This window comes from Lissotriton helveticus, chromosome 7 (genome assembly GCF_964261635.1).
Source record: "Lissotriton helveticus chromosome 7, aLisHel1.1, whole genome shotgun sequence".
Lineage (NCBI taxonomy): Eukaryota > Metazoa > Chordata > Amphibia > Caudata > Salamandridae > Lissotriton > Lissotriton helveticus.
In genome coordinates, this window is record NC_136068.1 from 54,811,712 (window position 1) to 54,835,849 (window position 24,138).

At 49.1% G+C, this 24,138-nt stretch overlaps 1 protein-coding gene across 1 annotated transcript in view; it reads left to right on the top strand.

Moving 5' to 3' along the window:
* LOC144768022 (alpha-2-macroglobulin-like protein 1) overlaps nt 1-24,138 on the top strand; it is a 409,313-nt gene that overhangs the window by 274,559 nt on the left and 110,616 nt on the right. Inside the window, exons 20-25 of the mRNA XM_078651420.1 lie at nt 7,919-8,045; nt 9,264-9,385; nt 10,604-10,658; nt 11,849-11,932; nt 12,019-12,195; nt 13,546-13,627. Of these exons, the coding sequence (XP_078507546.1) occupies nt 7,919-8,045; nt 9,264-9,385; nt 10,604-10,658; nt 11,849-11,932; nt 12,019-12,195; nt 13,546-13,627 (647 nt within the window). The remainder of the gene's footprint in view (nt 1-7,918; nt 8,046-9,263; nt 9,386-10,603; nt 10,659-11,848; nt 11,933-12,018; nt 12,196-13,545; nt 13,628-24,138) is intronic.

Here is a 24,138-nt window from a genome sequence, read left to right on the forward strand (position 1 = left end):
CAGGTATCCTGAAGCTATTCCCCTTAGGACCACTACAGCACCTGTAGTGGCAAGAGCCCTAGTTGGAGTGTTCTCCAGAGTGGGTTTCCCTAAGGAGGTCGTTTCTGACAGAGGTACAAACTTCATGTCAGGATATCTGACTGCAATGTGGAAGGAGTGTGGTGTGAACTACAAGTTCACCACACCCTACCACCCACAATGCAATGGGCTTGTTGAGAGATTCAACAGGACCCTCAAAGGGATGATTCATGGGCTACCTGAAACTCTTAGGAGAAGATGGGATGTCCTGATCCCCTGCCTCTTGTTTGCTTACAGAGAGGTCCCACAGAAGGGGGTTGGCTACAGCCCTTTTGAGCTTCTGTATGGGCATCCTGTAAGAGGACCCCTGTGTTTGGTGAAGGAAGGATGGGAGAGACCTCTCAAAAAGCCTGCAACCAACATAGTGGACTATGTACTTGGTCTCCGCTCCAGGATGGCTGAGTATATGGAAAAGGCATCCAAAAACCTTGAGGCCAGCCAAGAACTTCAAAAAGCTTGGCATGACCAAAAGGCTGTTCTGACTGTGTACCAGCCAGGACAGAAGGTGTGGGTGCTGGAGCCAGTGGCCCCAGCAGCTCTGAAAGACAAATGGTCTGGGCCCCACACCATCATTGAGCAGAAGGGAGAGGTTACCTACTTGGTGGACCTTGGAACTCCCAGGAGCCCTCTCAGAGTGTTCCATGTTAACAGGCTCAAGGCATATGTTGACAGGAAGGACATGAGCTTGCTCATGGCCACAGATGAGGGACAGGAGGAAGAGAGTGACCCTCTCCCAGACCTGCTCACTCAGAATCCTGATGATGGATCAGTTGATGGTGTTGTCTTTTGTGGCAGCCTCACTGAACATCAGCAACAGGATTGCAGGCAAGTTCTGCAATCCTACAGACATGTGTTCTCTCTGACACCCAGCCAAACTGATTGGTGTACCCATGATGTTGACACTGGAGACAGTCTGCCTGTCAAGAGTAAAATCTACAGACAGCCTGATCATGTTAGAGACTGCATCAAAACTGAAGTGCAGAAAATGTTGGAGCTGGGAGTCATTGAGCCCTCAGATAGCCCTTGGGCTAGCCCAGTAGTTCTAGTGCCAAAGCCTCACACCCAGGGTGGTAAGAGAGAGATGAGGTTTTGCGTAGACTACAGAGGCCTCAATGCAGTCACTAAGACTGATGCCCACCCAATACCAAGAGCAGATGAACTTATAGATAAATTGGCTTCTGCCAACTTCTTAAGTACATTTGATTTGACAGCTGGGTATTGGCAAATCAGGTTAGCTGAGGAGGCCAAACCCAAGACAGCATTTTCTACCCCTGGAGGGCATTATCAATTTGTGGTAATGCCCTTTGGACTGAAAAATGCACCTGCCACCTTCCAAAGGTTGGTGAATCAAGTCCTCACTGGGCTGGATGACTTCTGTGCAGCTTATCTTGATGATATTGCTGTCTTTAGCTCCACCTGGGAGGATCACCTGGTCCACCTGAGGAAAGTGTTAGAGGCCCTGCAAAAGGCAGGCCTCACTATCAAGGCCACAAAGTGCCAGATAGGGCAGACACAGGTTGTATACCTGGGCCACCTTGTAGGTGGAGGCCAGGTTCAGCCACTGGAGAGTAAGATACAGGCCATCAAGGACTGGACTCCTCCAATCACCCAGACTCAGGTTCGAGCTTTCTTGGGCCTGACTGGGTACTATAGGAAGTTTGTCAGAAATTATGGGTCCATAGTGACCCCTCTTAATGACCTGACAAGCAAAAAGATGCCAAAGAAAGTTCAGTGGACAGCAAGCTGTCAGAAAGCATTCAATGACCTAAAGCAGGCCATGTGCACAGCACCTATCCTAAAGAGTCCAGATTACTCCAAGCCATTCATTGTCCAAACAGATGCTTCTGAGTTGGGTGTGGGGGCTGTTCTGTCTCAACTGAATTTTGACGGTAATGATCAGCCTATTGCTTTCATTAGTAGGAGGTTGACACCCAGAGAGAAAAATTGGTCAGCTATTGAGAGGGAGGCCTTTGCTGTGGTCTGGGCCCTGAAGAAGCTGAGGGCCTACTTGTTTGGCACTCACTTCACCATTCAGACAGACCATAAGCCCCTCTTGTGGCTAAATCAGATGAAGGGTGAAAACCCCAAACTGCTTAGGTGGTCCATTTCCCTCCAGGGGATGGATTTTACAGTGGAGCATAGACCTGGTACTGATCACAGCAATGCTGATGGGCTCTCCAGGTATTTCCACTTAGAGCAAGAAGACTCACCTGGTCAAGGTTAGTTTATTGTCCCAAAGTTTGGGGGGGGGTCATGTAGGAGAGTAGGGTCTGCAATCCTATGATCACCCAGATTTTTGCTTTTTGCTGCACTGGTTTACGACTTTCCCTGGCTGTGGGCCTGCTAATCAGACCCACAGCCTAGCTGTTCTCTCTATCCAAATTGTACTCAGGTACTGAATTGGCACTGGGCCCTCTCCAAGTCCCTGTACTCAGGGCTGAGGTGTACCCAGAAGTCTCCCAGGGGCTGAAGCATGTATTATGCCACCCCTGGGCTGACTAACTAAACTGACACAACTGGCTGCACGACAGCTGGGGCAAGGTGGTGTACTCACCCTTTGCTTTAGATATAGTATACCTATATCTAACCCTAAAAATGGACACACAGATCTCCTATCAGTCACTCCTATGGCAGGCCTTAACAATCCTGAAGGCAGAGTGCTTGGAATCGTGTGAGATGGTGCTCTGGCATGAGCTGAGCCTGTCTGCGGCTTTCGGGATCCATCCCTTAGCCGTTTCCATGATATCGCATACCATATACTCTTAAGTGCATTATAATCCTCGCGGTTATATGCCAACTCTGGTATCGCTTTATCAAAACATGTCGAGTAAGGTGTCATACGAATTGGAATACTAACCCCTCGCCAATTCTGGCGACGGGGTTAGCATTCCACCCTTCTAGAGGGACACGACATGTATGTAACCCCTAACCCCGGTTAAAGTCAAACAGAGCCTCAGCTCCACAAAATGGATGCTGCCACCGAGACACAAGTCTGCCCTCCTGCTGCTGGGAGTCCTCCCAGAGCAGGAGATAAGGACAAAGGGTTTCCTGCCAGGGGCGGTGCCAGCACCGTCCCAGACAGGGTTTTGTGTATTGTAGGTAGGCAGGGCTTTAGAGGAAGGTGACTGCACGTGGCACCCCGGTGCTCACTGTGCATAGGCTGGCTGGAACCAGTTCCAGGGTCACTCCAGACCCTGTGCTGGGGAAAAGCCCGCCAGGGAAGTGGGTGTAACCACCCCCCTCCTAGTCCCACCCCTAGGGCAGGACTTAGTCGCGTGCCAGCCCCTTTTTACAGGATAAAGGTAGGAACTGGCCCCCTTCCAAATTAGATCATCTTTGAATCCTGAAACTACTTTCCACGAAAGGAACTCAAGACTTCTTCCTAAGATTTCTCCCTTGTGACTAAGGAGTAGTCACCCTGCATCCGCAGGCACCATCTTAAGAACACTGCGGTCTGCTGCAAGTCTCTCCTCCGGATCAAGACTGCCCAGCTCGACGAGAACCGGCTTCCCTGGCACCTCTGACCTCTACCTGCATCATCAGCCACGCTGAGATTCGTGGGTGTGACGAGACCTCGAGGGACCGGCCATCTTCAAGACTGCACGACTTCTTTCCAGCAAGCCCGCCGAATAATTTCCTGGTGAGTGCTTTGGGGTCCGAGAAGCCCCGACCCTGAGCAGCTCCAGCACCGAAGTGCAGCCTCCCAGCATCTCCACGATCTGCGTGGGGCCCTTCTGCTTTTTGCTGCTCACCGCGTTGTTTGGCTACTAGCCCGCTGGCTTGTGGCCTTCTGAACGACGCCCGACGACATTTCTGCTGCTGGTCTGGTTGCTCCAGGCTGGCCCTTGCTCCCTTCCAAAAGAGGAGCACCCCGGACCCTCCTGGTCCACTCAAGACGCCATTTTGAGTCCACCGCGTGGGCTTGAATTAGCCAAGGCTTGTTGCCCAATCCTGGGTAACTTCGACGCCGACAGCTTCATCCATCGTGGGACAGCTCGCCTCTCCATCCTGGTCGCCGACAACACCTCCTGGTCCGTGAGATCTGCAGAGCCAGCGTCGCCCACTCACCTAGTCGAGGTGACTTCGCCCGGTGCCATCCTGGTGCCCACTTAATCACTGGCTAGTGATTCAAGAACTTGGTCCCCTCTGCTTTCAGGTTTCTTCTTCCTTGATCCAGGCTTGGATCCATCGAACTTTTCTTCACTGGTCGCCTGCCAGCAACTTCCTTCTTCCAGGCTCCTGGTCCGGCAACGAGATTCCCGACGTCTTTTCAGACCTATGCAGCTGCAGCCCCTGGGCTAGGTAACTTCGGCACTTCGGTGTCCCAGCATAGCCTCACTATCCTAGGGTCAGGATCCACTGTCGTTTTCTTCCTACCAGGTCGGGTTCGCCCGTGAACACTAACTTTGCCTTTACTAGCCTCCATAGACTTTGTCCCGCATCCCGCGTGAGAGTGCACACTCTGCACCCGAGTCCCCTAGGTCTCCTAGAAGTAATCTAACGATTCTATAGTCAAGTCCTAGCGATTCCAAAGCCTATTAGTACTGTACTTACCTGCTAGTAATTTCGCATTCCACTTTTAGAATATATGGTTTTTCGTGCCCCTCGGGCATTTGTGTATAACGTGCTAACTTAAGTATTTTCGTAAGAGTTTTGTTGTGTGCCTAGCACCCTGTCCTCATAAAGAGTACAGGGTTGTTGTGATTCTAATAAATACACTGTTTATTTTCATAACACTTGTGTGGTGTCCTTTCACTGGGTGTTCAAGGGGTAATGTGATGGTAAAACAGCTGGCTTAACACGCCCTCTAGAGTCTTAGCCTTAGACTGCTCGTATCCATGCTACTAGGATAGCTGGTCTATAAGGTTGACTTACAACCAATCATCAATAAGGGTTGTTTGGACTGATATATAGTGATCACTAGAATAGTGAGCACTGCACATCAGGCCAACTTCTCACAGCATGTTACAAACGAGTACCAAACACAGGTAAAAGGGTAATACTGCAATAAATGCCATTGGTGGCACAGATGATTAGCTTGAAACTCTTTCAGAGTGGACTTAGAGCTCGTGTTTGAGGTCTTACACACCGTTGTCCATTGTGGGGTGCAAACCCTTCCCAGGATATGGTTTGCAGCTTTCGATGTTTTTTGGGTTGGGGTTCTTTGGCAGAGCGTTAGATGGCTGTTAGAGTGCACAGGCTGTGCTCGGCACTGAGCTCCTCTGTACCTTCCAAGCCCCCTACCCCTCCTCACACATCATGGTAAATAGATTTGAATGCTGGCAGGTCTACTTCCTCCTCCGACCTTAGTAATGTTAAAATCACAATTTCATATTTTTTCACTGATATGTTCAATTCTAATTATTCACAACATGTTGTTATTCATTTATCTGATACAGCCAACAAGCACTGGCAAAGGCAATAGGTCTGGCTTGTTTAAGGTATATGTGCCGGTGGATGTGCGACATGTCTGGATGCAGCAACAGAAACCTCACAGAGCCACCCAAATACTGGTCAGGTGCCACGCTGTCTGAAGCATATGGTTATAGTTTACATGTCTTAAACCACGTCCTTGATTAACTAAGCCACGTCCCATTTAGCTACCTCCTCCCATCATTTTTATCCCACTTAGAGCACTGAACCTGGGTGATGAAGCAGAACATTTACTTGTGTCCTAGGTGGAGCAGGCAGCCCGGGGGGCAGCGATACCAGGTGATGTCCAGACGCTAGCATTAGCTGATGTTTCGTCCGACAAGACAGAATTGGGTTCAAGAGTGACATAAAATGGTGGCCGAAGAATGGCTCTGAAAGGGGTTACAGAAGGGAGGGACAAGCGATGCCGCAGCACTGATACCGAATGTGAGCCTGTCAAGATATGACGTTGACTGAGGTGCCTGCGAGAACAGGTATATATACAGGTGCCACTTTAGTGCCCAAAGGCGAATCAAATGATAGCATTGGCTGAGGTACTGAGGATAGCAGGCCGGTTACTAAGGGGCTGATGAGGACATTAGTCTGCCCGCCACCCTACAGGAAACGGGACCACCCGACAGGCTGTTGTTGGTCTCGACAGAGGCATTACAATGCGACCACCACCACGGCGGTCGCAATGCCTATCTTTTGCATTGTGGCCCGTGCTGTTGGCTTCAACACCCGTTGCAATGCAAAATGGGGACACCTGACATATACCTGCACTACGTGCCAGGCACCGTGTGGTGCCTGCCATATGGGTCAGGGATATGTAGGGGGCACCATAGATGCCCCACAAAACCCACAGCTTTGGGCCAGAGGGGGAGGGCCCCCAAGTCCCTTCCTACCTGCTTTTTCATGGCGGGTTAACCACTGTGAAAAGGCAGGCAGAAAGGGACATCATAATCCCTATGGCGGTGCCTAGAAGGCACTGCCACCATTGTAGGGATATGATTCACCTCCGATGCACCGGGGGGCTCAAGGAGCCTGTCGGATGCGTGGCGGTCAGTCTTTCCGACCTCCATGTATCCGCCCGCCATGGTAATATGGCGGGCTGATGTCATGGTTCCTATGGCGGTGGGACTGCCACCGAAGGGCTGTCAGTGGCAGTCAGACCGTCATCATAATTGGCCCCTCAGTGTCAAGCAGTGACACTGAGTTGCTCATAGAGATCAACATTGGCAAAGGTCCTTTGAAGAACAAACCAACACTGCTGCATCAGTCACACTTAATGGTTAATCAGCCAAGGGCACTGAGGTACTCAAGTGTCAACAGTTGGTCAACAGTGGTGCGTATTGCCTGGCCAGACTATGGCACTCTCAGGAGAATGCCATCTGGCGGCCAGATAGAGTATGGCACTAGCTCAGTTAGAACAAATACGGGTGCAGCAGTTGTACATAGTTTGTGGGTAGAGTATACAATGTATTAGTCCTCATAAGAGAGAAGATATTATTAATAATAATAATAATAATAATAATAAGCCATTTCTAAAGCGCCTGGCTGCACTAAAAATAGTGTGTCCCCGCGCTGGATTGTTGCTATATCACAAGAGGCAGCGAGATGGAGAGAACGAAGTAGAGGTCAGGGAGAAAAGAGAAGATTAGTTGGTAGGGAACGGGTGAGTTTTAAGTTTAGCACGGAATCTGGTTTCTGAGGGTTCCATACGGAGGTCAAGCGGAAGTTCATTCCAGTGCCTAGGAGCCAGGTTCCTGAAAGAACAGCCTCCCATCCTGGCTCTGCGAGTGCGGGGGAGTTTAAACAGCATCGCTCCGGACGATCCCAAATTCGGGGTGGGGCGGTGAATAGTGAGAAGCTTTTGCAAGTAGCTTGGGCCTTTGCCCTGGGCGATGCGATGCGTGAAGCATAGGGCTTTAAATTTGACCGGTAGCCAGTGAAGCTTTGTTAGAGCATTCTTCCCAGATGCTCTACGAGGCAGGTTAAGTACCAGGCGAGCAGCAGCGTTTTGTACGCATTGAAGTCGGTGCAGGCCTTTTTTACTTAGACCTAAGAGCAGGATGTTGCCGTAGTCGAGGTGGGGTGTGACTAAGGCATGGACGAGTGTTTTTCTGGCGTTGATGGGGAGCAGGTCAAGGACCTTACGGAGGGTTTTTAATGTGCTGAAGCACCTACCCGTAACTTTGCTAACCTGAGACCTGAAAGAGAGATCAGAGTCTATTAGACACAGCAGAGACACCAGATGGTCTAACAGAGTATTCAAGGAACAGGGTCACCGTAGTAGGAATCAAGGCTAGAAACTCTTGGGTTGGTTAAGCACTGCAGTCCCTAGGTTTGCTTTGTGACATGAAACTTCCAAAAATATATTTGCAAGTGCTGACCTTTCCATATTTGCTGTTTTGTCCTTACCTTGCAGCTGAAGGTCAGCTTAAAGGAGTCCCAGGAGTTCAATTTGGTGTCTCCAGAAGAAGCAGATTTCACCCACTGTCTATGTAATGGCGAGTCGAACACATTTATCTGGAACATCCTGGCAACCAACCTTGGTAAGATGGGGCGGGGCACCCCCAGCCTGTGCATCAGCAACTCTAAAGGTTCGCTAAACCCCTCAAACTCACAACATGCACAACTGCAGTGTTGCCTGAGTGTATACATACAAAGAAGTCAGTGCTTTATTTGAGTTGGTGGTTTCCAGTGTTCGGCAACGGCACTTTATTGTCAACACCTGCGCTTGTGACAGTTTGCCACAAGGTGGCGCTGCCTGATTAACTTAGAGATGACCACATGAACAGTTAATTATTAATTTAATGTACATTAAAGAATCGATTACCTGCCGCCCAAGCCATTCTTGTAGCTTTAAGGTCCTGGAATAGTTCGAATTGTCACACAGGTAGGAGTGTGATGGTTAGTAGTTGTGTTGTTACTATCATCGGCAGTGCTGGCAGGGGAAATGTGTGGTGCAAGGTGCGGTGGCCTCCTGACAAGAGCTCTGGCACTTAGGTTTTTTGTAAATTAAGCACTGAGTGAGATACTGGGCTGGCTCAGCCACAGGTGCTATGTAAGTATCACTGAGCTGTTTAATGTGGTTTGCAGAGTACACAAACCCTCACTGCGCAGGAGCCTGACAATCAAATATTTATACAGTGCTTACAGATACACTCTTATTGTTTTGAAGGACTGGATCCAACCTCATTACATGTGGTTAGATGCTCTCCCAGTCTGGACAGGATTCACACCTTTTAAAGTTTGCAGAAATATCTCCAAGGCAGGCTCTCAATGCCCTGAGCAGGGAAGTAGTGTGTGACCTTGTGTTGTAAGCTGTGGCCTAGCCCATTGTTGAATGGAGGTGGCCAGGGGTGGCCTTAGGCATGTGCAAGCTGTGCACCTGCACAGGGCCACCAAACCCCGGGGACCACCACGCCGATATATATCCTTAATATAATAATCCTCTGAGGATGGATACATATTTGCGTGGCGGCCCCTGGCAGGGATTTGGCAGCCTCCGGCTCTGTTCCACTTCCAAACCTCTGACCCCCCCCCCCTCTTCACTGGCCTTCCGCTCCTCCCCGCCCGGACCCCCTCTTCCGGGGCCCCCTACCTACGCTCCCTGCCCAGGGCCACCATGAGCCTAGAGCCGCCCCTGAGGTGGCATAGTGTTGGGACAGTGGTTGTTCCCCCTAATGCAGCTGCCGAGAATCCGACCCAGAGCAGGGACCTCGGCATATTCTTCCAAGGCTAAGAATCTATTTCATCTTTCCTCTTAGGGAAGGTGGAGTTCACAGTTAGCACCAAAGCAGTGAGGAAGCAGGCTGGATGTGACAGTCCAGATACCACAATGGTGAACAAGTGGAGGTCTGACACCATGGTCAAGTCCCTGCTGGTCAAGGTGAGTAGTAGCAGCCCCTCGGCGCCTTGAGACCCTCACGGGTAAGTAGTGCGCTCTATAAATACAATGATTGATTGATTGAGTCTCTTTCTCCTGACACCACCGATGTCTAGCACCGACCCTCAGTGGGGATGAGGGCTGGTGTGGGCAGGCATGAGGAAACAGAACATTAAAAATGTTAAAGTCCTTCAAAGTGCACTCTCGTGTATGAAAATTGTAAACTGTGTTATGCTACCATTACACCGGGAGTCACCATATCACAGTTCTTACATCATAAGTCATTAGTTCTATATATATATATTGGCGGTCCCCACTGGGTGGTTATAGTTAGGTCTGCTTTTCCATAGACAGAGTGCTTTTTGAGTGGCTAATCACTTTGGCGCCGTTTGACAAATCTCAACAAACCTTTCCCCCAAAAAAGTTACGACACCTCAGTTCTTTTCTGCAAAGTTTCAGGGTGATTTGTCATGCTGGGGTAGAGGAAAAGGGGGGGGGGGGGTCCTAAAATGTAAAATACCCATTAATTGTACATAGAGTTTTTTAGCAGCATTATCGCAAAACCTTCTGAACTGAGTTTCACTACATTTGGCAGGAAGTTAGCTATTGGTCCAGAAAGTGTGCTTTCTGGACCGCCACTGGAAATACTGCATCCCCCTGTACTCTAAATAAGGTGGGAAAACAGAAAGGAAGGCAAATGGGATATCCACCTTCTTTTATCACGCATCCCACTACTGTCCTCCTCTACTTGATACCCGCAGTCTAGTATCTCTTCCAGGAGTTGTGCATGCTCTGTTTCCACATAAGACACATTCCACAATTAATAGTTCTTTTTGCTGATTTATTGGTTTGATGCCAACATTTTTATATTTGTTTATTGTAAATTGTTTCCTTCTCTTTATTTTTTGGGGCATCATTTACTATCAATAATATGATTTTCACTGTTGCCTTTTCCCTCTTCTCTCCTCTCTCTCATTATCCATTCTATTTCACTCTCCTTCTTCGAATAATCAAATTCTCTTTTCGTCTCCTTCTCTTCGTCACCTCTGAATAATCTCTCTGTTCTCTCTTACTCTTTGCCCTTTGCTTTCTATGCTATACTGTCTACCATTCTGTTACTATTATTTCCTTATTTTTGATTCTATTCTCCCTGACTCTTTCTCTATTTCTATTTGCTTCTCTCTCTCTTTGCCTTTGTGTCTCTATTTTTCTCTTTGACAGGCTGAGGGCGTGAACGATGAGACAATTCACAACTGCATGCTGTGCCCATCTGAAGGTAAGGATGTATTTAGAAGATGGTATAGGGACAGGGGGTGTCACTAAAAAGAGATAACATGAGGCCCATCCAGTACACTTTTTGGCTATAGTTGCTGATGGAAGAAAGCCGACCATAAGCACTGCGTCTACCACCCCATCATACCCCAGATGTTCGCATCTGCCATAGACATGAAAGATGACCAGCCCTGGCATTTGAGAGGCCAATAATCTGTTGAGCATGGACTATGCCTAATCCATATAGCATAGATCTTCAAACAGCAGAGCTACTCCTCAGATCACACAGATGCTACAGCCCAAGCTTCAGATGTTGGAGCTTCTCCTTTGTTTACATAGATCTATAGGTTCAAGCTTCACACAGTAGAGCTACTCCTGGTGTTACACAGATCTCACAGGTTGATAAACCCATGGTAAAGAGAAATGAAAACCTCAAGCCTCACTTGGCAGATTCACTCCTCTTGTCACCTTGCCCTGATATACCCCAGCGCTATTGCTTTGGTTATATTAAACTAGCTTACCCGTCGCGCGTTGCTGCGATCTCCAAAGAAAGGAAATTCAAGGAAACTCGTCATTTACATTGTGTTGTTTTTATTGAAACGTATTCATTTTAATATGGAAAACATTTCAAAGTGTCGTTTTAATTCTATTTATTTATTCGAGTGCTTGTGGATACACGATTTTTTGTTTTTCCGGCTGGCGCGTACATCAGTATTCGAAAGATTATGAGGGCCCTGGGGGGCCGATATTTTTTAAAAAATTATTACTTCCCAAGGTTTCATGGCGATCAGATGAATGGTGTAGTAATGCATAAATCAAACAGACAGACAGGCAGACAGACATACTTTCGTTTTTATATATATAGATGGAAATGCTCTACTTCACACATCAGAGCTATCTCTTAGGCTACTTGAGTCTTCAGTTCAGAGGACTTGGGCTTCAGAGTTGCTCTTCTGTGACACAGCTCTTACCATCGCAGACCTCAGATGGCAGAGCAATTGGTAAGTTTGCTAAGATCTCAGACTGAGATATTATACAGCAGAGCTATATCTCAATTAGCATAGATCTTGAAGGTTCAGGTTTTGAACACGAAAGCTATCCCTCACATCCCAGGAGTCTGTGCTGGCTGAGATGCCTGACAGCCATTGATCTGGTCAAGAATCTTTAATCAGCTGATAATCTTCCCTGTTACAGGTAAACCAGCAGAGGAGGAGATCTCACTGGCTCTACCAGAGCTTGCAGTGGAGGGTTCGGAAAAAGCCTTCATCAGCGTCTGGGGTAAGCGGTCTCTGCTCTTGCTTTCTATGTCTTTGCATTAGCCTTGCACAGAGGCTGTGTTTCATTGTTGCTGTGACTATACCTAGGGGATATCATGGGCAGCGCGCTGCAGAACATCGGACAGCTCCTGCAGATGCCCTTGGGCTGCGGGGAGCAGAACATGGTGGTCTTTGCCCCCAATGTCTACATCATGCAGTACTTGAAGAGCAGCGGCCAGCTAACCCCAGAGTTGGAAAAGAAAGCCGTGGCGTTCATGACAAGCGGTAGGTGGGATGGAGTAAGAGTGCATTGGTAGAGCTGTGTCTGGAATCCTGGTGCTGTCATGGAAGGATGAACTGAAATGCACGGGAGAGTCGGGTGTGGGGTCCTGGGACTGCAAGAGGAGTAGGGGCTACATGCCAGGATTGAAATGCATTGGCAGAGATGTGGGTGAGGTCCTGGCACAGTAACATAAGTAAGATCTTCATGCCAGCATCTTCATTGCCAGCTTAAAAACAGGCTTAGAGCCGGCCCATTACTAACCAATACGTCCCATTGGTTGGTTTCCACTTCACTCATGTTTCCTTGCTTCTTACTGGTCACGCCTCCTGCTTTCTGCTGGCTGCTCACCTCCTCCTGCAGTCTTCTCCGGGCTTCTGTCCGTGGCATGGTGTATGGATCTAGCACAACTTCCTGTTTGCAGCCAGTATCCTTCCTCCCTTGGTCATGTGCTACTCCGGGTACTTTTTGAACATTTTTGATCATGTACTTTACAAGAGTGTATGGCACTGTACGGGCTCTCCACCTACGCTGTTGCTTCTCCCTTCACCCCACCCCTTCTGTCTGTTTTCCCCCCACCCCCTGCTGACCATTTACCCCATGCCCTCCTCCTCTGTCCATTTCCTCCCACCCCTGCTGTCTGTTTTATTCCCCACCACACCTGCCCCCCTCCCTCATGTTGCTTTACCGCCCACACCTCACGTGCTGTTTATGCACATTTTGCACAGCAGCACGAGCTGCTGTGCAACATATCTTAAATTAAATTTAAAAAACATGACACAGACAATGCCGGGTGCGTTGTATCACTTTTTGTTTTTGTTTTACCTTAAGCCATGTTGCACAGCAACTTGTGCTGCAGTACAGCATGTCTAAAAAACATTGACAAAACCAAAAGATTCAATAGATCTCCCAGAGGCAAAACCTATTGGCTTTGCAATGCTCGCCTTTCCTCCTTCTTCTCGCTCAGATCCTTCAGCCATTCTGTCAGCTTTGGTTCGAACTCTCCTACGCCTCTTGGCTGCTCTACCTCATGTTGTAATCCAGAAAACTGAAGAAGCCGCACACAGTCGGATGCACCTAGCACCTCGCCTGACTTTTTAATTTCATTCTTGTTGCACTGGAAGTGAGTTTCTCCCATAATATTAGTCAAAGGAGTATTTAGACATCCAAAATGTGGGCTGACTGCTCAGATTGTAGGAAATTTAAGACGGCCTTGGTCCAAAAGCTCACACAAGTCCCGTGCCGTGTTGGCGAATCGTCAGAAGTCAGGTATACCACCTGTGCAAAGCCTCTCTTGTGCATGCCTGAGAGTACTCCATGGTAAACCAATCACCATCCTCGCTCTCATCTTGTAGGGTACCAGAGGCAGCTGATGTTCAAGCATGATGATGGCTCCTACAGCGCCTTTGGCAAAAGCGATGAAGTCGGCAACACCTGGTAAGTCCATGGTAGTCACAAGAGTGGAGCAGCCGGTTGTCATTTACGCTGGGCACTGGGGGCCCGATTCACAGAACTAACTTAAGACAAAATCCTAAACCTATTACCATTTTGGTATTCACAGAAGGCACTTACTCATTTTGGTATTCACAGAAGGCACTTACTCATTTCGGTATTCACAGAAGTTAGGAGTCCTAACTTTAGGACACCTAAATGCCTTCAGTGAATACCAAAAGTCTTAAAGTTAGGAGTTTCCTCAGTTTAGCAGTAGTAAAGTTAGGACTCCTAACTTTACTACTCCTAAACTGAGAAAAATCCTAACTTTAAGACTTTCAGTACTCACAGAAGGCATTAAGGAGTCCTAAAGTTAGGAGTCCTAACTTCTGTGAATACCAAAATGAGTAAGTGCCTTCTGTGAATACCAAAATGAGTAAGTGCCTTCTGTGAATACCAAAATGGTAGTAAGTTTAAGATTTTGTCTTAAGATAGTTCTGTGAATCGGGCCCATCCTGTTCAGGTTGCATCACTTGAGCTCCCAAGAGCTATGCAGTGGAACAAGAATGGATTGTTACAAAGAGTGGCTATGACCAGGTTATTCCAGCTTTAGGAAGGAAGTGAAGAGGAGGGAAGATATTTTTTGGCACTTGACAGGTCATTTTTGGGTCCAGCATGTTTTGCATTGTTACAGCTCAGTGCGTCACTTCCCTTCTGACTCAAAAATTATAAACATTCTCTCTCTTGTTCCACATAATTGTATGGGTACTGCACTTTCCTTTTTTGAAAGGTCGTTAGAGGAAGATATGAGCTGCAGGGATACATTGAGCTGCAGTGGTGGAGCCACACATAGGTCCCATTACATGTATGTTAGGGTTGAAGGTCACTGACAGAGCTCTGTGTGGGGATCAGTAATGGAATGTGTCTGGGTGGGTGCATTTTCTGACCTCTCTAGGCCAGTCAATGGAGAGTGCTCATCCATATAGTATTTGACCTGCAGGAGGTGCAGCAGGTCAGGAATGAGGTGCATGCGATCACCAGAGGTGACGTCACAAGGATAGCAACTTTTCCAGTTCTGGATTTTCTTTTCCAATGCATTGTTTACAGGTGTGGCAGCCATTCGTTCAGCAGAACCAAACCAATTCTGCAGTTCCCAGAAGGCACTGATACGAGAAATGAAAACCTAAGATGGGATCAGTGCTTAATTTGTAAAATAATAAGCGCCAGGGCTCTCGCCAGGAGGCCACTTCAGCTCACACCACACATTGCCCCTGCCAGCGCTGCCAATGACGGTACCAACACAACTACTAACCATCACACTCTTACAAGCATCACAATTCAGAATATTCCAGGCCCCAAATCTATAAGAATGGCTTTAATTAATAAACAACTGTAGTTGGACTAATCTCTAAATTAGACAGGCGGTGTCGCCATGTCACAGCCTGTCATAGGTGCTTGACAATTAAGTGCTGGTGCTGAGCACTGGAAACCACCGGCTCAAATGAAGCACTACATGGTCGTGTGAAATGGAGCTGTATCGTAAATGTAAAAATTATTTTTGGAGCTTTGTGTTTCCAAAACTTTGTAAGCACAGGTATTGCAAGTCGGGATTCAAAGCTTGTGGCTGTAAGAAAGTATTTTCGAGAGTTATGAGGGGTGTGTGTAGGTGCACAGCAGGCGGTTTCTCCGGGTCCAGGACAGTCAGTGGCTCCTGGGCAGTTCTCAGGAGAATGACTGTTGTTTGCCACTTGTGTCCAAAAGGCAAAAATTTCCACTTCTACCCGAAGTAAAAGGTGGGCAGAGAAGTGCCCCGTAACGCCCCATGCAGTGGAAACAGCCAGAAACTTGGGGGTTCTATTCGATTCCGCACTTTCCTTTGATCAGCAAGTGAGGAATGTGGCAGGAAGCTGCTTTAGCATTATTAAATCCCTAAAGAAATTCTTTGACTTCCTTCCCACTGACTCAAGGAAAGCTGTGGCGGTGGCTCTCATACTCTCCCATCTGCTAGATTGGTACTTAAATTACCGAGAAAATCTTCTGCATCAGCTGCCCTTAAGACCTTGCACTGGTTACCCCTGCACAAGAGGATTTTATTCAAAATCCTGGTGACTTCCTTTCGAGCTCTTAACAACACAGGCCCGAGGTATCTTTCCAGACGATACACCCGCTACAATCCCTCAATCAATCAATCAATCAATCAAAGCATTTATAGAGCGAGCTACTCACCCGGAGGGTCTCAAGGCGCTGGGGGAAGGGGGGGGGGGGGGGGGGGTCCGCTACTGCTCGAACAGCCAGGTCTTGAGCTGCTTCCTGAAGACGAGGTGGTCCTGGGTCAGGCGGAGGTGTGTCGGGAGGGAGTTCCAAGTCTTGGCGGCGAGGTAGGAGAAGGACCTTCCCCCTGTGGTGGCTCTTCGGATGCGGGGGACGGCGGTGAGGGCGTGGCCGGTCGATCGAAGCTGGCGTTTGGGGGCGTAGAAGTTGAGGTATCCTGGACCTTGGTTGTGTAGGGCTTTGTGTGCGTGGGTAGAGTATTGAGGTCATCTGGCGGTAACCTGATTAACATACCCAGATTCCATTATAAAACCAAGGGTGGGAAGACCCTTACTGTCTTGGCCTCCAAAGTTTGGAATGCCCTGCCCAAAGACCTTAGACTCCTTGATCAGGAGAATGTCTTCAGGAAGCAACTAAAATCCTGGATTTTTAATTTGTCGGATGTCTATGTTATGGCCGCCATCTAGATCCCATAAATATATTGTACACTTTCTCCAGCGCCAGGATGCTCCTTTCGGTGCGACAGTTCGCGCTTTACAAATACTGCATACAAATACAAATACAAAAGGCATTAGGAGTAGTTTCTGTCCTGTAACTCCAGTTCTGTAGTAGGGGTATCTCTGTTATAGTCATAATCTAGTGAATAGTCCCGCCCATGTGCGTGGACCCCAGAGCAATCAAAAATAATCTCTTACAGTGTCAAAAAATGCAGAAAATGCATAGACACTTAAGAGAGAATTTAAAGACAGATAATGCAGCCAAAAAGGCTACACTGTCCAGTACTTCAACTAGAAATTCCACCATAAAATCCACAAAACAGCAAAGCCTGTACAGATTTCCCTTGCTTAACAGCAAAATCCCTCAGGAATGATAGAGAGAAGAACCTGGACAGACAAGCCCCATAGGCTGCCATTATGTGGCTTAATTAGGATACTGTGCCTTTAAGGAACCTTCCAGAACCTTCTCTCAGTATCCCAGAATGCATAGCAGGTCCAACTTAGCCTCAGTTCTTTTTGAAGGCGCAGAAAACGCCAGACCTGTAGCAGTATGATCATGAACAACACTCCACCGGGGAGGCGGGAGGGCGCTTATGACTATAACAGAGATACCCCTACTACAGAACTGGAGTTACAGGACAGAAACTACTCCTTCTGTAGTAGGGGATCTCTGTGTATAGTCATAATCTAGTGAATAGAATGGCAAGCCCATCCCCACACCAAGCGGCGGTGGAGAATAAAATAACGCCACTACTGTGCAAACAAATTCCGCAGCGAAGCCTGCCCAACCTGAGCGTCTGCCCTGGCATCAGTGTCCAGGCAGTAATGCTTAGCAAAGGTATGGACCGACTTCCAAGTGGCCGCCTTGCAGATCTCTGCAATGGGAACATTACGGAGCATAGCTGTCGTAGCAGCCTTGCCCCTGGTGGAATGAGCCTTAGGTTTGCCCCCTAAGGTCTTATTAGCTTTGCAGTAACACAACTGAATGCAGGACACAATCCACCTAGAGATGGACTGTTTAGAGGTAGCAAGACCCGTCCTGACTGAGCCATAATTGATGAACAATTGGTCTGACCTACGAATATCTTTAGTCTTATCAAGATAAAACTTCAGCACCCTCCGCACATCCAGGGAATGTAAAGACCTTTCCGCCGGAGATGAAGGATTCTGAAAGAACGTAGGCAAAGTGATAGTCTGATTGATATGAAAATCAGAAACAACCTTGGGAAGAAACTTAGGGTGAGTACGCATAACAACTTTAGCATTATGAAATACAGTATAAGGTTCTTGGCAACACAATGCCTGAATCTCACTCACCCTGCGGGCCGATGTAATGGCCACGAGGAACGCCGCCTTCCAGGACAGGTGCTGCAAAGAAGCCTTATGAATGGGTTCAAAAGGCTCCTTCATCAATCTGGACAGCACCACATTCAAGTCCCATGAAGGCGAAGGAAGCCTGACAGGAGGGAACACTTTCTTCAAGCCTTCCAAAAAATCTTTGATCACAGGGATCTGGAAAAAGGAAGTCTGTGAAGGGCCTTTCCTGTAGGCAGTCAAAGCAGCCAGATGAACCTTAATGGAATGGACATTAAGGCCCGACTGCGCCAGATGAAGCAGATATGGAAGGATGACATCTTCCTTGCATGACGTAGGGTCATAGTTCTTAGACTTGCACCAGATGCAAAACCTCTTCCACTTGTAAGCATAGGAAGTCCTAGTGGAAGGTCGCTTAGCCTCCTTCAGTATGCCCATACAATCCTCTGGGAGATTCAGATGGCCATATTGCACTATTTCAGGAGCCATGCCGCCAAACTCAAAGACGAGAGGTTGGGGTGCACCATCCGCCCCCCGAACTTCGTGAGAAGGTCCGGCCTGCACGGCAGCTTCATGTGAGGAAGGAGAGATCGGTGAAGCAGGTCCGTGAACCACCACTGTCTGGGCCATTCCGGGGCAATCAGAATCATTCTCGCCCTGGATTGAGACAGCTTGATGAGAACCGCCGGAATCAGGGGAATTGGTGGAAAAGCGTACAGAAAGCTGTTCGACCAGTTGATCCATAACGCGTTCCCCAGCGTCCCTGGCTGGTAGTACCTGGAGGCGAAGCCTCGGCATTTGCTGTTTTCGGCGGTGGCAAACAGATCTACGTCTGGAGTTCCCCACCTTGCGAAGACTTCTCCTAGTACTTCGTCGTTTATGACCCATTCGTGGTTTTCCTGCACGATTCTGCTCAGTTCGTCTGCCTGAACATTCTGCACACCTGGCAGATGGGTGGCCGTTATCGACAGTCCTCGAGCCAGAAGCCAGTGCCAGATCGCCTGCGCCTCCTGCGACAGAGTGCGCGATCTCGAGCCCCCCTGCTTGTTGAGGTAATACATCGTTGTCGTGTTGTCCGTCTGAACAAGCAGAGAGTTGGTCTGAAAGGACGGATGAAAGGCCTTCAGTGCCAAGTGAACAGCTCTCAGTTCCAGGAAATTGATGTGGTACGTGGACTCCGTCGGGGACCACGTCCCTTGAATTTGCAGGTCTCTGGAATGCGCCCCCCAACCTTGGAGAGACGCATCCGTCACGATGGTCTGTGTGGGAATGTCCTTGTGGAAGGGAACGCCTCTGAGGAGATTCTCCTTCGAGCACCACCACTTTAGAGACTGAAGAGCATGTAGAGACAGTCGTATCCTGTCGTCCCAAGAACCTCTCCTCTGGTCCCACTGATCCTCCAAGCACTCCTGCAGAGGTCTCATCTGTAGCCGTGCGTGAGGAGTGAGAAAGATGCAAGAGGCCATCGATCCCAGTAGAGAAGACACCGTCCTCACAGTCGTAGACGGAGTTTTCATGAGAGCCTGAGCCTTCCGAACGAGTGATAAACGTCGCTCTTCCGAAGGAGACACGCTTGCTGACAGCGTATTGATGGAGGCCCCCAAGTACTGGATGCACTGTACCGGAATCGGGACCGACTTGGACATGTTGATGTGCAACCCCAGCTTGTTCAAGAGAACGCACGTCTTCTGGAAGTGTGCTTGAGCTTCCGAGAAGGAGGAGGCTTTGATCAACCAATCGTCCAGGTACGGGTAGACAAACACCTTGTTCTTCCTCAGGTGTGCCGCTACCACTGCCATACATTTTGAGAATGTCCTGGGTGCAGACTTCAGTCCGAAGGGTAGCACCGTGTATTGATAATGATTGGTGCCGACTTGAAAGCGCAGAAATTTCCTGTGTTTGCATGCAATGGGCACGTGGAAGTATGCGTCCTGTAGATCTATGGCACACATCCAGTCTCCTCGTTGCAGCTGAGGGTAGATCTGATGCAACGACAGCATGCGAAACTTTTCTCTGCGAATCCACTTGTTTGCCTGCCGCAAATCCAGAATGGGCCTGAACTCGTTTCTGTCCTTCTTGCGGACAAGAAAGAACCGAGAGTACAGACCTCTTCCTCTTTGAGACAGAGGTACGTCTTCGATCGCCCTTTTCCTTAGCAGAACGTCCGCCTCCGTCTGAAGCTCGCGCAGTTGATACTGCGAGCTGACGGGAGGAATCGATGGAGGAGGGCTGGTGAAACGTAGACTGTATCCATTGCAAACAATATTCAGCACCCACTTGTCCTGAGTAATTTTTCTCCACTCTGCCAGAAAAAATTGAACGCTTCCCCCCACCGGAGCGGGTAACGGACGAGGGGGAAGTAACAGCTCAGGGACGGGACCCGGCCGGGCCCTTGGTCGCGGTAGAGGACTGTTGACGACCTCTACCACCCTGTCGCTTCTGGAAGGGCCGCCTGTACTGCTGCTGCTGCTGCTGCTGTTGATGTTGTCCAGCAGACTGCCCCCTTCCACGACCCTGCGACCCAAACCGACGTTGGTACTGTCGGAAGGGTTTCTTTTCCTTGGGCTTCTCCAAGCCCACTGCCGTCAGGGTCTCCGCTTCGGCCTTCATCCTGGCCATCTCATCATCCGCGTGTTTCCCGAAGAGGGTATCTCCGGAAAACGGGAGATTCGCCACGCGTTGCTGTGCTTCCGGTTTCAATGACGTCAACCTGAGCCAAGCGTGGCGTCTCTGGTGAATCCCGTGGCAATATCCGTGCGCGGACAGCAATGATATGTCCGCTGCGGCGCCGATGGCCTGATTAGAGACCAGCATCCCCTCCTGGACGATCTCCACAAAGTCCTCCTTGCGGTCTCGAGGGACAAGGTCTGCGAACTGCTCCATCGAGTCCCACAGGGACCGGTCGTAACGTCCCAGCAAAGCCGAGTCACTGGCGGCCTTCATGGACGAGGCGGATGTCCCACACGCCTTACGACCAGCAGAATCGATCCAACGGCTCTCCTTGTCCGGAGGCACCGTGGACGCAGGGGAGGTGGCATGAAGCTTCCGTGCAGCAGTCACGATGACCGAATCCGGTACCGGGTCCTTCCTCAAGAAGGCAGGGTCTGAGTCCGGAGCCCTGTACTTTTTTAGGATCCTGGAAGGTACAGACTTCACCGTTGCCGGCGTCAGGAATAGCTGTTCGGCAGGCTCAAGGAGCCCCGGCACCAGAGGTAACAGGGGGCGAGACAAGTGCCTTTTGTGTAATGTCTCAAATATCACCGAGGTAGAAGCCGTAGGTGCTTCAACCTCAATGCCCAACTTCGCCGCTCCACGCAGGAGAACCTCCTGAAATGTGCTTATATCGTCTATCGGAGACACCCTAGTCTCCGGCGAATCGGACAGCGTGGGCGAGTAGGAACGGGTCCCAGATGGAGAACGTGACCTGGACCGACGTCTCTTGTGATGACGCCTGGATCGTGAGGAAGATCCATGGCCACTCCTTGATCTGTCCCGTCTCCCCGAGCGAGACCCCGACCTCTTGGGCCTCGGACGCTCCTTCGGCCTCCCAGGGTCAGGAGTCCTAGGCTTCTTAGGAGTCTTCTTCGGAGGCGTCGGAAACTTAGGCATCGACACCGTCCTCGGTGGGACCGGGGGTGGAGGAGCAACCGGACGCGGGGTCTGCGGAGCCGGCTTCGGAGGTGGGGTAGGGGCCTTCGGAGGCGGACCCTTCGGCACAGCAGGCCGCGAAGGAGGTGTAGAAGGCTTCATCGGAGTATCCACCCCGGAATGCGCCGTTCCCGGCGAGCCACCATCTCTTCCGGAGCGTGGGGAGCCCCCCACAGTCCTGGGCCTGTCCTTAGGACCTCCAGACGTTGAAGACCGGTGCCCAGACGACGACCGATGTCCCCTCGACGTCGAACGGACCTTCGGCGTCGACCGAATCACACTTCTCGACGTCGAACCGTGTCTCCGTCTCGACGTCGACCCCGACCAGATCGACGAGCCACGAAACCTCGACGACGGGCGATGGTGCCTCGACGGCGACCTCGACCTCTTCGCCGGCCTCGACGTCGACTTCTTGGATCGCTTCGACGTCGACCCTTTGGACCTTCTCGACGTCGACCTCTCTGACCTTCTCGACGTCGATCTCTTTGACCGTCTCGACGTCGGTCTTTTGGAATGCTTCGACGTCGACCTCTTCGGCGCCGGAGACGCCTTCCGTCTCGACGGCGACCTCGACGACGAGGATCCCCTCGACGACGATGTCCACGACGGCGAACGGCGGTGTCGCCTCGACGGCGAGCGCCGACGCCGGGCCCTCCGATGTCGACCACTCGACGCCGACAGCGACGACGAGGATATCGACACCGGCTTCGACGGCGGCCGGAACACGTTCCTCGACGTCGACGGGCGACGTTTTCTCGACCCAGAGCCCTGGGGAGACCTGGAACTGGCCGTTGACCGTCCCCTCGACGTCGTGGTCAGCGCAACTGACCCAGACGGAGATCTTGGGCGAGGGCTGGTCTTCCTGCCCCTGGGGAGCCCCCCAGAGGCCTCAGCATGGGTAGAAGGAGCCCCTCCTGACCCACCTCGTGCCTTCAACTTTCTCTCCTCAAGTCCCTGAAGCCTGATCTTCTTCCTCTCCTTCAGGGTCCTTCCAGAGAAGCTTCTGCAGATCACACACTCCTCAGGAATGTGGGAAGAGGGAAGGCAGAGAATACAGACCTCATGGGAGTCTGACCTGGCCTTCTTTCTTGAGCACTCAGGGCATTTGTCGAATAATGCAGGCATTATGGACAAAAAAGAGTGCAGAAACACAGAAAGAAAGTCACCAAAGTACTTTAAAAGTACCAAAAATCGAAATTAGTGTAAAACACTAACAAAAACCCTTGAAAAGGGAGAGCTCAATGCTCCAGGGTCCTGCTTGCAGGAGCCGGAAAAAAGAACTGAGGCTAAGTTGGACCTGCTATGCATTCTGGGATACTGAGAGAAGGTTCTGGAAGGTTCCTTAAAGGCACAGTATCCTAATTAAGCCACATAATGGCAGCCTATGGGGCTTGTCTGTCCAGGTTCTTCTCTCTATCATTCCTGAGGGATTTTGCTGTTAAGCAAGGGAAATCTGTACAGGCTTTGCTGTTTTGTGGATTTTATGGTGGAATTTCTAGTTGAAGTACTGGACAGTGTAGCCTTTTTGGCTGCATTATCTGTCTTTAAATTCTCTCTTAAGTGTCTATGCATTTTCTGCATTTTTTGACACTGTAAGAGATTATTTTTGATTGCTCCGGGGTCCACGCACATGGGCGGGACTATTCACTAGATTATGACTATAACAGAGATCCCCTACTACAGAACTGCTGTGCCCACTGGGTGCCAAGTGTTCTGATTTTGATCCAGACTCTCCCACATGTTTGTGGTCGGGCAGTCATGTCTTAGGGCCCCATTACAGGTGGCGTAGTAAGTGCATGGACCTGTCACATTCAGGTCCTGTGTCTCCCTGTCTGTCCTCTGAGCTGCAGTCTTCTTTCTGTGGGTGTGTTTAGCTCCCCAGTCAAAGGTGCCTGAAGAGTGTTACAAATGTAGAATGTATGTCATGTATGTCAAGCCTCTAATACAAGAGAGGGACCCCAGCAACCAAAGGGGTAGGGTTCCAGAAGACAATAAGTCAAATATAATATCCCCTTTGGACGAATTACAAACAAGATGATACACTTTCAACCTTATCAAACAAATTCGTTTCAATCCATCCAGTCTAGCAAGAGCGAAGATGATGCAAAAATAGTCAGAAATTAAAAACGTGTACATTCAAACAAACCCGATTTTCATTTACGTATATGTGTCATTAACATATACGTAAATGAAAATCTGCTTTGTTTGAATGTATTGTTTGGTAACTAGCGGGAGCATTGCATTAGATGATGATGTAATTATGAGTTAGATATGGTGTATCTTATATTGTACATTTTTTATTTGCAGATATACCGTAGAATGTGGGAATTTTTATGTTTTAATCCTGAAGAAGGTGTTGGCTTGTAATCAAGTTGCCAAAACCGAAACGTGTCGATGCCATTCTGAATTGTGACACGCTAAGTCATTGGACTATATAACTTCTCCATTTCAAAGATATTTGTACAAAATTGGAGTTTGATTTAATTAAGTCTGACTATTGTGTCCCTTTCCATTTTAATTAGAAACATTTTCTATGTTTTATTCCCACTGAGTCATTATTATTTGTGTAATCATTTTCAATGTATTAGGATATGTGCATAATTATTTTACTGTGTTTTTGCTTTTTATAAATGTTATAATAAATTGTACACGTTTTTGATTTCTGACTATTTTTGCATCATCTTCGCTCTTGCTAGACTGGATGGATTGAAACTCATTTGTTTGATAAGGTTGAAAGTGTATCATCTTGTTTGTAATTCGTCCAAAGGGGATATTATATTTGACTTA